Genomic DNA, 13,388 nt, shown 5'->3' with positions numbered 1-13,388 from the left:
CAACCCGGGAGCCACACTCACGTCCTGTTGTGAGGCCCTTGGGGAGAAGACCTTGTCCAGCTCGAAGGATACAGGTTTTCCTTTATGCAGCAAGTGGATAATGGAGTCGTCATCGGGATCAAAGGTCACTGCATTGGTCGCCTCAGGTCCTTCTCCATCCTCTTTGGTGACCGGCCGGACACGAGCAATCACCCGAATGTTCCCTGAATCGGGTTGGCAAGGACAGAAGGATACAGGCCAGGTCAAGACCAGACTGCCTCTGTGCCAGTGTCTGCTGGTGTCCTAAGCAGGCTAGTGGCTCTAAGCAAGGCCCCCAGGGCAAGGTGGCCCACAAAGCTGTTATCAGCCACTCACACTACAGTACAAATTCACTTATTGGAACATTCTCTTCCTAAGCAAACCAGTCGAGGGTACGAGTTTTGCTTTGAGGACAGGGAGGAAAGGACAACTGTGGGACACAGACACTGCCCCGACCAGGATGGGGTACCAAAATGGACACGCTCTTTACAACTCCGTACTTCCGTTTCCTCATCTGCACAGTGAGAGGCTTGGGTCCCAGTAAGCCCAGGGACTTCTTCTACCGTTATAAAAGATACGACATGAACGACAAGACAGGGCCTGGGAACCAGAGAGCAGGTGGGCTACTGGCAGCACTGAACGGGCACGGGAACGAGGCAGCCCCAGGGGTGTTTGGAGGCACAGATCTGATGGTGTCACCTCCTTGCTCCAAGTCCTGCAGGGGGACCCCAGAGCTGCTGGAATGAAGAGGAAACTCCCCACCACAGCCAGCTTAAGCCCACCTTCCCCCTGCACCTGTCTACTCAGACTCACGGTCCAGGCCTCAGCTCTAGCCGCACCTCCCCCCGGGAAGCCCCCGACTGCCGAGAGGGCAGGGACGGTGTCCGCGGAGCCCGTGGCCATATCTCAGCGCCCGGAACAGCACCTGGCACAGAACGGGCGCTCCCTAGCCCTCTGTGCAGGGAACAGGTGAACTCTCAAGCTTGACCAGGCCCTAGGTCAGAACGAGTGGCATTCCAACCACCCGCCACCCAGCGTTCCAATACCCGACTTCGTGGCCACCCAGAGCCAGAGTCGCCTGCCATGGGCGTCGGGCAAGGGCTTCCGAGCTGGGCGGATCCAAGTCCCCGACTTCCCTGTGCCCGCTGCCTCACCCTCGAAAAGGGAATCACGACAGCTCCTCCATGACAGGGCACAGCTGCCTGGAGAGGTGCTGGGGGCCGTGGGGGAGGGCGGGGCCCCCTCTGAGCCAGGCCAGTGCCGGGCGGTCACCTTTCAGCCGCACCAGCTCGTTGTGGCACTTCTTGCGCAGCTGCAGCTCCCGGCGGTACTTGCGCAGCAGCTCCTGGTTGCTGCTGTTGACCTCCTCGATGGCCTGGCCGATCTGGGGGGGGCCGTGCAGCGCCGTCAGGGCCCTGGCCCACGGCCGCCTGGCCCCCGACAGGCCATGCTCCGCCCCCAACCCCCGCCCCGCGTTGAGTCCCGGACACGCGCTGTTGCGCGTCGAATTTTCCCGGCGACCCCTCCGGGGAGGTTCTGCTACCAGTCCCCTCTTACGGAGAAAGAAACTGAGTCGCAGAGAGGCTGGGCCAGCAGGTCAAGGTTGCCCTGCTAATAAGCGAAGAGCCTGGACTCAGCCTCACTCCACAGCACTCGCACTTGACTTTGGATTTGGCTGGACCCAAATCCCAGCTGCGCCCTGAGTAGCTGGGAGACCTGAGACAACCGGCTCGATGCCTTTGAGCCTCCTCATCTGTAACATGTGGACAAACAACACCATCTAAACTCGTGGGTCTGTCGAAGCTACTACGTAAAGACCTCCAAGCTGTATCTCGTAGGGGAAAGGAGAAAGATGCAGGCCGCAGGTACATATGGTCCTTTTGTTGGGCAAGGGGGCAGAAAAGACAATACGTTTTGTTTTGTGACGCTCAGAACGCTCTGGGGAAATGCTGACACGGAGGCTGCCTTTGGGGGGCCAGGGGGCAGAGAGAGGCGTCCCGTCTCATCGGATGCCCTTTCGCAGGGCTTGAACTTTCTACCGTGCCCACGTATGACTGACGTGATTTTTAAGGAACTATTTTCTAGTCCTAAAATATATCAGTCTGTCTACTTTGCAGAGCTGTCGGGCGGATTCAAGGAGCCGACGGCTATAAAAGCCTCAGCGTGTAGGAGGCACTTAAGACACGTTGGCTATTCTCCTACTGTACAAGCACAGCTTGAAAAATAAAATTAAACCCAACAGATGTGAGAATATATGTAGCATGTTTGAGATACAAGGGTATCTGTAACACGTTTGACTCAAAGAGTCATAATAAGACGAAGGCCCGAATACCTGCCCCGGACGAGTCTGTTTTTGCAGACAGTATCTGCAGGTGGCAGTGGCAGAGGGGACTGCTTTCTGGGGGCCTCTGCTGGTGTTTCAGAAGAGTGCCCTGGGTGGACGCGGCGTCTGCCCTAGCCCTCACCTCGGCCTTGACGCCCTTCAGGGCCTCCTGCAGCAGCAGTGGGAAGCCCCGCACCTGCCGCTTGAGCCCATTGTAGTCGTTGGTGAGGGTCCGCAGCGCCGGCTGCAGTGTCAGCAGGTTGGTCCGGACACCTGTGGGGGGACAGGAGAGGTGTGAAGCCGGCAGGGCGAGGGGCTTCGGTGTGGGGCAGGCCAGGGCCCAGCCGGCCGGCTCACCTGCCAGGTTCTCGTGCACGGCCTTCATTTCCACCTGGGCTCTGGCGAAAGCCTCCTCGATGGCCCGGTTCTTGTCCTCCTCCAGGGACTGCATCTCCTCCAGCATCTGCCCGTGTGCCCGCTCCAGCTCTGACTCGTACATGGCGATCTGGCAGCCAAGGCCAGAAGCTCAATACATGGGGCTTCGGAGGGAGTGGAGTGGGTGCCAGAAAGAAGCCCCGCTTCTTACCCCCCCACACACACATGCACACATACATACAATACACACACACACACACACACACACACAGACACACACACACAGGCATCTCTCTCCCTCATAGGGCTGGGAGCTCCTTGTAGCTTTTTCCCTGGGTTGCCCTGGCACCAGCCTGGGTCCTGGCACATAACAGGTGCATAAGCCCCAGGAAAGCAATTAGAGCACTGGTTATGATACTGAGTAGAGCACCTGTCTGAGACCATATGTGCTGGGCCCCATGCAAAGAGCCTCTCGTGATTCTGTCCCTGAGCCCTGCTGTGAGGTAGGTTCCGTGATCACACCATTTTACAGATGAGAAAGCAGAGACTTGGGCAAAAGTGGCCCTTGGTCACATGGCCAGCAGGGAGAGGAGGGACCAGAATCTGGGTCTGTCAGACCCCTGAGTGCCAACTGCTGCATGGTACCAAAGGCCCGCCTCTGCTGTGTGCACGTGCTCCCCGACCACCACATGCACCCCCCTACCCTGTGGCCTGCGCACCTGCGCCCGGAGCTGTGCAGTCAGCTGGTGGGAGCCCTGCAGCTGCTGCTCCATCTCCTTCAGCACCTGCCTCTGCATGGCCACCTGCTCCTGCAGGTGCTGGTTCCGGGCCTGGGACTCGCTGAGGGCCTGCTTGGTCTTAGAGGACTCTACCTCCACTGTCTTGATGACATACTGCAAGGTGAGAGAGGGATGGGCGCATGAAGGTGTGGGACGCCTTCACCTCCCCCCGGGCCCTGAGGCACAGCTGGCTTGGGGAAAAGACCCTCGGGGCCAGCCCACCAAGAGCCCCTGGAAAAAAACTAGAGAATCTATGAGGTTCCGCCTCTCCAGAACACTACGAGGGCTTCCTGGAATCTTCCTATCTCAATGAGCCCACCATGAGCCCGTGTGGGGCCCTGGCCTGGGCACAGAACAGACAAGAAGGGCAAAGACAAGGGCAGAGTCCAGTAATGCATGGCATCTATGCCTGGCACAGGGCGGGCACCCAAGATGCCTACCACGTGCCTGGCCCCAGACAGCGAAGGGAAAGCGGCCGGACCTGGTGCAGACCAGGAATGCCGCCCTTGACCACTCACACTGACTCCTCTGTGCCAGCCCTGCCCCGGGCGCCAGGGGCCGAGTGCTGAGGCCCAGTCCCGGCCTGCACAGGGACTGCACAAGGCCGCTGGCCCCGACGCTCACCTTGATGGGCGGCGCCTGGGCCCGCAGGCTGGCGATGGTCTCGTGGCTGTCCCGCAGGCGCCGGCTCAGCCGCTCCTCCTCCTGCGCCTTCTCGGCCAGGCAGTCCTTGAGCCGCAGCTCCACCTCGGCCAGCCGGTCGGTCTTCTGCTGCACCTCCAGGTTCAGCTCGGACAGCAGGCCTTTGTTCTCCGCCACCTCCAGCTGGAGCTGCGACAGCCTGTCGCGGAGCTGGGCGCTCTCCTGCCAACAGGAGACAAGGCCGGGACACGCGTGAAGCAGACGGGTGGCCAGACGAGCAGGCGAGGGGGGCTGTGAGGAATGGAGCCCCTGGGACCCGCGCCCACCTGGCTGTGCTCACAGCCCGAGCAGGCGGCCGCCGGCTTCGCCCGCAGCTCCTGCAGCTCCGCCTCGCAGCGCCGCATCTCCTGCCTCAGTTGCTCATTCTCCACCATCAGCAGGTCCCGGTGCTTCTCCAAGTCGGTGCCTCCCTGCAGAGCCAGAGCCAAGCGGGGCATGTGGCGAGGGTGGATGAGGAGCGGGGTGGGGCAGAGCGCACCGGCAGGGGAGAGGGGGCGAGGCGGAGAGGAAGACAGGAGAAAAGAACAGGAAAGGCGAGTGAGGAAGAGAAGGGGGAAGGGGCTCGAGAGAGAAATACAGACAAACACAGGAGAGAAAGAGCGAGAAGGGCAGTGAGGCCGGAACGGCTCCCTGCAGCAAACCACCCCCCGCCCACCCGCCGCCGCTTCATTCTATTTTCCTGAGTGTGAAAGTAACAAGAAAAGTCACATTTATACACAGAGTTCACACTCCTGTTTTATGTCAGCAAAGGAGAATTCACCTCCGTCCCCTGAGGGCCTAGGGACTGGTGGTAAGCATTTGGGGGACATTTCTAGACAGGATGCAGCCCCCGGCTTGGGCTAGACAGGGTCACACCCCTCATCTGCACGGGCCATCGGCCGCCCTCCGCCCCAGGTAGGATGCGTTGTTGGCCTCACCAGCTCTGATCGGAGGCGGCTCACTTCCTGGGCCTGGCCAATGAGTTTCTCCTTCAGGTTTTCCACCTGCCAGCACAAAGCCAAGGTCACGGTGAGCCTTGTTCCTCACCTCTGGCCCCCACCCAGGCCTCTCGCCTGGCCCCATAGCCCAGCCCTCCCTGTGTTCAAGCCTCAGGCCACACCTGGGACTCCAGGTGAGGGACACCTGGCCTGGTCCTGACAGCCTGCAGCACCCTCTCCCACCACAGGACCCGGCCAACTTGGGCTCTCAGCAAAGACTGCAATGCAGGTGCAGCAGAGGGGACCGCTGTGCCACTCTGGGCCCACGCCAGGGAACATCAGGGGGTGACCCTCAGGATGCCCGTACCTACTTTTATATTTGTAATTTCATATCCTTTTCTTAAAAGGGCCCCCAAATTGTATAAACTCCAGGCATTATAAAACCTGGATCTGTCCTTGCCCAGCCCCCAGAATTTTCTGTTTGGAGTGGTTCCTGGTAAGTCTGCCTGTGGATACAGGTCCGCCAGTGACCAGGGCACATCTGCAACCGGCATCCTCCCCAGCTCCCAGTCTGCCTTGCAAGAGGCAGGTGAGGCTGTTCGCAAGGGAAGGGGGTGTGCACCCCATCAGGAGGCAGGGGTGACCTGGAGCCCGGGGTGGGGAAACCAGCCCTGAGACAGCCGATTCCGGAACAGCGGCCCTTCCCTAGAGCTGTCCCTTCAAGTGGCCATCCTCCCTGCAGGCCACAGACCCTGGTTCTGCCTCAGGAACTTCTCCTTGGGAAATAACCCCAAATGCAAAGACTCTGACGCCAGCACTCATCAGAGCGCGTCTGGGGTTTTCCTGCAGAGCATTCTGTGATGACCGTCCACCCAGCTCCTTGGAAAAGGACAGTGACAGCCAGGCTCACTCGGTGGAGGCTTAGGAGGTGGGGTTGAACGGCGGGCTATGAAGCGTTGGGTCCTTATTACTAAACAACAGGTGACAAAGTCCACTGCCTGCAGGGGCCAGCGGGGTAAGGCGGGAGAGGGATAGTGCAGGACCAGACACCCAATATCCACCTGAAGGAGCCAGCCACTGCACACTGCCTGCAGACTACGGCCAGGGGGCACACAGGCCCAGTGATGCCAAGCTGCCAACCTTTTAAGAGAGACCAGACATTGGGATTTCTGGGGCGTGTGTGTGTGTGTGTGTGTGTGTGTGTGTGTGTGTGTGTAAAATCTCCCCACTCCAATGGCTGAGATGCCATCAACAGTCTGTGGGCAGCCAGACTGGAACTCACTGTCTCCCGGGGCTGGAGAAGGCGGCTGAATCGCGAGTCGGGCCTCTGTCTCTCTGAGTGGGTTGGGGGCGGAAGTGGGCCATGGGCTCCGCCCACCTCTGAGGCAAAGGCCAGTGACACCAGCACCACTCACTCATGGTTGGGGACGGGCTTTCCAAGACACCAGACCCAGGGAGGAGCTGGGAGGCCCAACCTGCCTGCCCAAGGTCTCCTGGTGGACGAGCAGCTGACCTAAGGGAAGGTCACCTCTGTCACCTCCTCCACCAGCATGTTCCCTCTTAGCAATGTGCTGAGCCACAGACCAAGCAGGGTGGCAAAGCTGGTGCCACTTCTCTGCACACCCCAGCACTCCCTCCTGTTAAGGGCCTGGTGTGAGAGGTGCGAGGTTCCTTCAGCCCCGGTGGGGAGCGAGGACGGTTTGCACAAGGCTGCGTCCCATTCCTTAGACAGGAAGCAGGAAGTCGCCCAGACACCCTCAGGGGAATGGCCAGGTGCCTATGTGCAAGTCTAGTTGTGTAGTCATTAGTTATGTTTATCAGGAGTTTTAAATGACATGGGGTAAGGCTCAACACAAAGTTGAAGAAAAATCCACAAACAAAACTGTGTGTGCAACACAAAAAAAGTAGGTCTTTGGGCTGTAGAATTATATTTGATGATTTTTTTTAAGCTTTTCAGTAATTTTAAGTCTCAAAGAGTATGTACTCCTCTCATATTCCCCCTACCTGGAAACAGGTGGGTCTATCTCCTTTTGAAAGGGTGAGGTCCCCCCGCCCTACTCCCCTGCCTCAGATATCACCCTAGGATGGCCCACTTGCGCTGAACCGGCACCCCAGTCAGGCTGCATCCCCGGCATGGGGCTGGCTATACTCTGACCTCGCTTGTCTCCAACGCCGCTGTCTGGCTGGCACCCCGATGCAGTGAAAGTGGGGTTTCCCAGTGTTTACTCAGGGGTCGGGACGCCCACCTGCCACCTGCCTGTATCCCAGGCTCCTGTTTCCTTCTTGCATCACAATCGGAACCCCGGGTGCTCCTGGTCCCTGTCTGGAACTCTGAGGGGCGCCCCAAGGAGGTGGCTGCAAAAGGGGGAGGAGGCTGTGAGTGGGGGAGTCGATGGAGGGGCTGTGAAAGACCCCTTCTGTCAGGGAGGTCAGACACTCAGTCATCTCCTGGCTTGTCTAGGGCCGCAGGGAGATGAAGTCCAACACCGCGGGGTGGCCGGTCAGCCACAAACCACTCCGCAGTGTGCGGTGACTGTGCCTAGCAGGCCAGCTCCACCTGCGGCTGAGAAATAAGAACCTGGAGTGGGAGGCTCTTGCCCTCCCCCCGAAGGGGTCTGCTTGGGGAGGGCCTGGGGTGGGGAGGGTGCCAGGAGTCCCTCAGAGTCAGGGAAACAATGAGAAAAAAAGACAGAGGTGCCCGGAGAAGCACAGACGGCAGACGGGCTCGGGGCAGTGAGGACAGAGTGAAGAACTGTGGCTGAGCCTCAGCAGAGAGGGGGCCTTTCATGGGAGGATGCCCCCGTGGGCAGCCCCTCAGCACCCGCCCCAGCTCTGAGTCAGCAGTGGCTCCTGCACCTGTATGCACAGAGGGGAAGGACCTTCTCCATCACTCATCACGAGCTCCCGCCCCAGCAGGTGACCAGCACACAGCAGATACTCAATAAACACCTGAAGCACCAGCAAAGGGGTAGTGAGCACACTCCGGGGGCAAAGAGCTACAGGAGAAAGCAGTTTCCTGACAGACTGCTGAGCTTCCCTGGGGACAGCACAGTGACAACCCCAGGGCTGAGGAAAGGACCAGCCTGGGCTTGGGCAATACCTCTCCCCAGGCCCAGGGAAACTGAATCACGGGCCTGGTGGGAAGGGAGGAGCAGGGAGCCGGGCCTGCCTGCTGACCTGACACAACCCACATTTACATCCCTTGGCAGAAGCAGCTCCACGGAGGGTGGGGTCGCCCTGCACAGGACTGCGCTTTCTCAGCTGTCCGCTCCTATCAACGCAGACAACCTGCTGATCACCTCCCACCATGCCTGCGCCACCCTGGGCAGCTGTCTCCCGAGGGAAGGCGGCCTCTCCCAGCAGCAAGGCAAGGTGCTGCTAAGCGGAGAAGATGAGGGGGCCTGGGATCCATTGGGCCTCGGGAAATACAGCCCAGAGGCCAGAGGGACAACCCCGGGGAGCACCCCACCCTGTCCTCAACACACTCCCTCTCCTGGGAGACCTGACTCCTGCCCACGTGACTACTGACCGAGCCTGTCTGGCCCCATCCGCCCCACCTTGCCTCCACTGCCAAGTTTTCACGTTTGAGTCCTTCTGCCACTGAGGGGCAGTTGAGAACATGGATTCTCAGGCCAAACTGCCCAGGTTCCAATACAGACATCATCCTATCTGCCAGATAACCTTGGACAAGTCTCGACTTCGCCATGCCCCTCGGTTTCTTCATCTGTATAATGATGCTGCCTCATCAAGGGTGTCTTGCGAATTGAGATTAAATGAGATAATATATGAACAGTCCTTAGGACAGGGCTTAGCACATACCGGTTCTGTAACGAGAGTGCAAGCCTATGAAGGCAGGGATATTTGTCTTTTGTGTTAGGCACTGTGTTCCCAGTGCCCGGCACGTAGTAGGTGCTCAGGAAATACATGTAAAACCTGGTGACTGCATGAAGGACCAAAGCAATCTACAGAGTCAATGCAACCCTATCAAAATCCCATTGACGTTTTTTGCAGAAATAGAAAAATCCATCCTAAAATCATATGAAATTTCAAAGGACCCCAAATAGACAACATGACCTTGGAAAACTGCAGGTCTCATGCTTTCTGATTTCAAAACTTATTACAAAGCTACAGTAGTCATAATAATGTGGTGTTGGCATAAAGATGGACGTGTAGACCAACAGAACAGAATGGAGACCCCAGAAATAAACCCTCATATATATGGTCAAATGATTTCTGACAAGGGTGCAAAGGCCATTCAATGAGGAAAGGACAGTATTTTCAATAAATAGTGCTGGGAAAACTAGACGTCCACACGCAAAAGATCAAGTTGGACCCTTACCTAACACCATACACAAAAATTAATTCCAAGTGTATCGAAGACCTAAAGATAAAGCTAAAACTATAAAACTCTTAGAAGAAAACATAGGGGGAAAGCTTCACACATTGGACTTTGAAGGATTTCTTGGCCATGACACCAAAAGCACAGGTAATAAAATAAAAAATAAATAAGTGGGACTTCATCAAAATAAAACCTTTCGTGCATCAAAAGACAATATCAAGAGAGTGAAAAGGCAACTCATGGAATGGGAGAAACTATATTCTAATCATATGTCTGATTAGGGGTTCATATTCAGAATAAATAAAGAATTCTCACAACAGCGGCAGCAACAAAAACCAGATTCGAAATGGGCAAAGGACCTGAATAGACATTTCTCCAAAGAAAATAATACACATGGCCAATAGCACATGAAAAGATGTTCTTCATCACCAATCGTTAGGGAAATGCTAATCGAAACCACAAGGAGATACCACTTCACACCATAAGATGGCAATTATAAAACCGTTTTTTAAAAAAATCGAAAAGTTTTGGTGAGGATATGAAAAAACTGGGAACCCTTGTACACTGTTGGTGGGCATGTAAAATGGTACGGCCGTTGTGAAAAAGAATATGGTAAATACCTCAAAAAACTAAAACTAGAGTGTCTACGGCCACGCCACCCTGAACACGCCTGATCCCGTCTGATCTTGGAAGCTAAGTAGGGTCGGGCCTGGTTAGTACTTGGATGGGAGACCACCTAGGAAGACCAGGGGCTGTAAGCATTTAAAAAAATAAATAAATAAATAAATAAAAATAGAACTACTGTATGCGTCAGCAATTCCACCTCTGGATATGTATCCAAAAGCATTGAAAGCGGGTCTCAAAAAGATATCTGCACACCCATGTTTGCAACAGCTAAACGCGGAACATGCCAAGAGCTCATCAAGGGATGAATGGATAAGCAAAATGGGGTGTGTGTGTGTGTGCGTGTGCGTGCGCGCGCGTGTGCGCGCGCGTGCATGCATATAACTATATAGCTATGTAGACATACACAATGAAATATTATCCCACCTTTAAAGAAAGGAAATTCTGCCATTTGCAACCACATGGATGAACTGGAGGACATTGTGCTATGTGAAATAGAACAGTCACTGAAAGACAAATCTTGTATGATTCCACTTAAATGAAGTGCTCAGAGTAGCTAAATTCAGAGAGATAGTGTGGATGTACTTAAAGCTACCAATCTGTACACTTAAAAACGGTTAAGATGGCAAATTTTATATCATGTGCCTTCTACCACAATTTTGTTAACTGATTAAGAAAAAAAACGCCAAACACACACAACACCTTTGACAGCAAGATCTAGTCTGTGGCCTCTGAACACAACTGTTTAAGGCTCTATCTTGAGATGCCGGGGCAGGAAGGGATGGGATGCACTGGGGGTGTGTGTGACATGGGCAGGAGCCTTGGGAGCGGGGAGGCCATCACGACAGTAGAGGGGAGCTTAAGGCTAGTGGGACGTAACCTGGGGCTGCCGTGGCCAACACTGGGGAGAGTTATCTGGACTAGCCGCAGCCTCCCTTGGTCACCGGACCAAGACCGATGGCCTCTGTGGCCTGGGTCAGCTGGGTGCTCAAGGACTGGGGACCTCCAGCCCGAGGACTGCCTGCAAGGAGCATGATGGGCTCCCAGTTAATACAAACTTCTCCAACTGCCACGTGTCAATGGGAGGCCTGAAAAGCCTCCCACGGCCCTCGCAAGCCCAGGTTCGACGGGGGTCTTCATAAAATCAACCCTTTGAATCCCCCAGTCCTCTGAGGTGGTACTATTATTATGCCCATATTACAGAAAGAAAAACTGAGGTTCCACGAGATTAAGCCTTGGTTAAGCAACTTGCTCCAGATGGAGACTCGGGTCCCCCAGAATGACCTGCACAGTGCCCTCGCTCTTAGCCACAAGGCATGCCGCCTTTCAGGGAGAGCAACGTGGGGAAGCAGCCACGTCCAGAGGTGAGTGTGGACAAGGCTGGGAACAAGGCCATGAGAACCAGGCAGAGAGCACCCCACGGCGGGCTCTTTTCAGAGAGGCGACGTTCGGAAGACCGGGAAGATCGACCTGTGCCAAACCACAGTGAGGCTGACAGGACACCAGAGCATGCAGGAGTGACACCTCACAAGGCACAGAACTTTACCGTGTACCATCCATTTTTCTGTCCGGTCTCACAACTGGTCTGCCCAATAACCACGAAGCAAGATTCATCAGCCCCAGTTTAGACACTGGAAAATGAAGGCTCAGAGAGGAAGTGACTTCCTGGGCCTCAGAGAGTGGCACAGCCAGGGCCAGCATCTTGCTCCCGTGATTCAAATCCGAAACTCTTGCCAGTAATGACGATGGTGGTGGCAGCTCTAGGCCCACGTGGTTGGCCACAGCGCCACAGGGTCAAACCCTCCAGAGAGTGGCTTGGAGACCTGGAAATGTGTCCCCTGAGAATTTTTCAGAAAAGAGCTGGTAGTCAGAAAGTCCAAGGATAAAACAATGTGAGCAAAGACCAGGCACCATTCTGAATTCTCCAAATTGGTGAGAGGGGTGGGGGAGGGGAGGGTGGTGGGGAGTAGGGGGTGAGGGCTGAGAACGTCTGCGAGCTGGGGCTCAAAGGCACCAAAAAGGCTGCCTTCAGCTTCCCCTCTAAAAAAGTAAGTAGATTTTGCTAATTAAGAAAAAGAACATGTTTTAAAAACTTGCTGAAAATCACAAAACACCACATATTATGATGATTTCATTTATATGAAATGTTCCAAAAAGGCAAATCCATAAAACAGAAAGCAGATCAGCATTGCCAGGAGCTGGGGGGAGAGAGAAATGGGAAATGACTTAATAGATCTTTTTAGGGCAACGAAAGTATTTTGAAATTAGATAATGATGGCGATTGTGTCTCCATCTTAATATACCGAAGAACAGTAAACTGTATACCTTAAAGAGGTGAAGTTTATGGTAAGTGAATTATATCCCAGCAAAGCCCTTTAAAAACAAAACAATTTGTTTGGAAAGTGAAGTGCCTGGACACTCTAAACTGGGGAAGGTCAGGGAAGGAAAAGCTGCCCGGGAGCCCGTGACGGGTCGGCCGAGCGTCCTGCAGGGTGGGCGCTGCACCAGCCCCACAGCCCGTGGGGCGGCCCCTGGTGCCACGCCCCAGCCACAGAGGCTTTGGTTCCTCCCGAATCCTTGGGTTCCACATCCTCAGACTGAAAATATTTGAAAAAGAAAAACTATTCCAGAAAGTTGATCCCTAAACAATACAGTATAATCATTTACACGGCATCTACATTGTACTAGGTATTACAATGAATCCAGAGATGATTTAAAGGTATATGGGAGGAAGCGTGTAGGTTATACGCAAACACTACACCATTTTATATGAGGGACTGGAGCATCCGAGGATTCCGATAACCCCGAGGGGTCCTAGAAGCCGGCACCAAATGTACTCATGTCACTGCTTCTGCCACAGTCCCTTTGCGCTGACTGTCCCCTCAGCTTAGAGCACATTTCCTCTGCTTTGTGCCGGACTTCAGCTCCAGTGTCATTTTCTCGGGGAAGCCAGCCCTGACCTCCACAACAGGTCCCGACCTCCCTGACAAAGCTCCTGGTCCAAGCCTCATGCCCCGTGCGTGCCCGCCTGCAGAGCCCGTGTAACTCCTTCCACTTTACATGGGTGCACGTAACCAGTGCCTGTCCTTCCCCGGACTGCAGCCTCCACAGGCCAGGGCGTGCCTGTCCCCCTGGGCGTCCCAGCTCAGCTCAGCGCCCGTACACACCAGGCACCCAGCAGACATCTGAGGGAGGAAGACAGGTGGGCACTGCAGGAGGCAACGGTGATACAAAGCTGCTTGTCACACTCTGCCTTAAGGAGTCCCCTTTAGTGGGGTAGACCAGCCCAGGGCAGCAAACAAGGGGGTCGG

General features: G+C 55.4%; 1 protein-coding gene and 1 pseudogene across 1 annotated transcript in view; one reads left to right on the top strand and one right to left on the bottom strand.

The window, feature by feature from the left end:
• KIFC3 (kinesin family member C3) overlaps window positions 1-13,388 on the bottom strand; it is a 37,112-nt gene that overhangs the window by 6,722 nt on the left and 17,002 nt on the right. The window contains exons 6-13 of the mRNA XM_011360166.1: window positions 5,115-5,180; window positions 4,464-4,607; window positions 4,120-4,359; window positions 3,436-3,609; window positions 2,699-2,846; window positions 2,484-2,614; window positions 1,291-1,402; window positions 22-203 (exon numbers count right to left, since the gene is read on the bottom strand). Of these exons, the coding sequence (XP_011358468.1) occupies window positions 22-203; window positions 1,291-1,402; window positions 2,484-2,614; window positions 2,699-2,846; window positions 3,436-3,609; window positions 4,120-4,359; window positions 4,464-4,607; window positions 5,115-5,180 (1,197 nt within the window). The remainder of the gene's footprint in view (window positions 1-21; window positions 204-1,290; window positions 1,403-2,483; window positions 2,615-2,698; window positions 2,847-3,435; window positions 3,610-4,119; window positions 4,360-4,463; window positions 4,608-5,114; window positions 5,181-13,388) is intronic.
• LOC111739632 lies at window positions 10,096-10,214 on the top strand (annotated as a pseudogene).

Source organism: Pteropus vampyrus, unplaced genomic scaffold (genome assembly GCF_000151845.1).
Source record: "Pteropus vampyrus isolate Shadow unplaced genomic scaffold, Pvam_2.0 Scaffold51, whole genome shotgun sequence".
NCBI classification, from domain to species: Eukaryota; Metazoa; Chordata; class Mammalia; order Chiroptera; family Pteropodidae; genus Pteropus; species Pteropus vampyrus.
The sequence above is the reverse complement of the archived record's forward strand: the minus strand, read 5'-3'. Positions and strand labels throughout refer to the sequence as shown.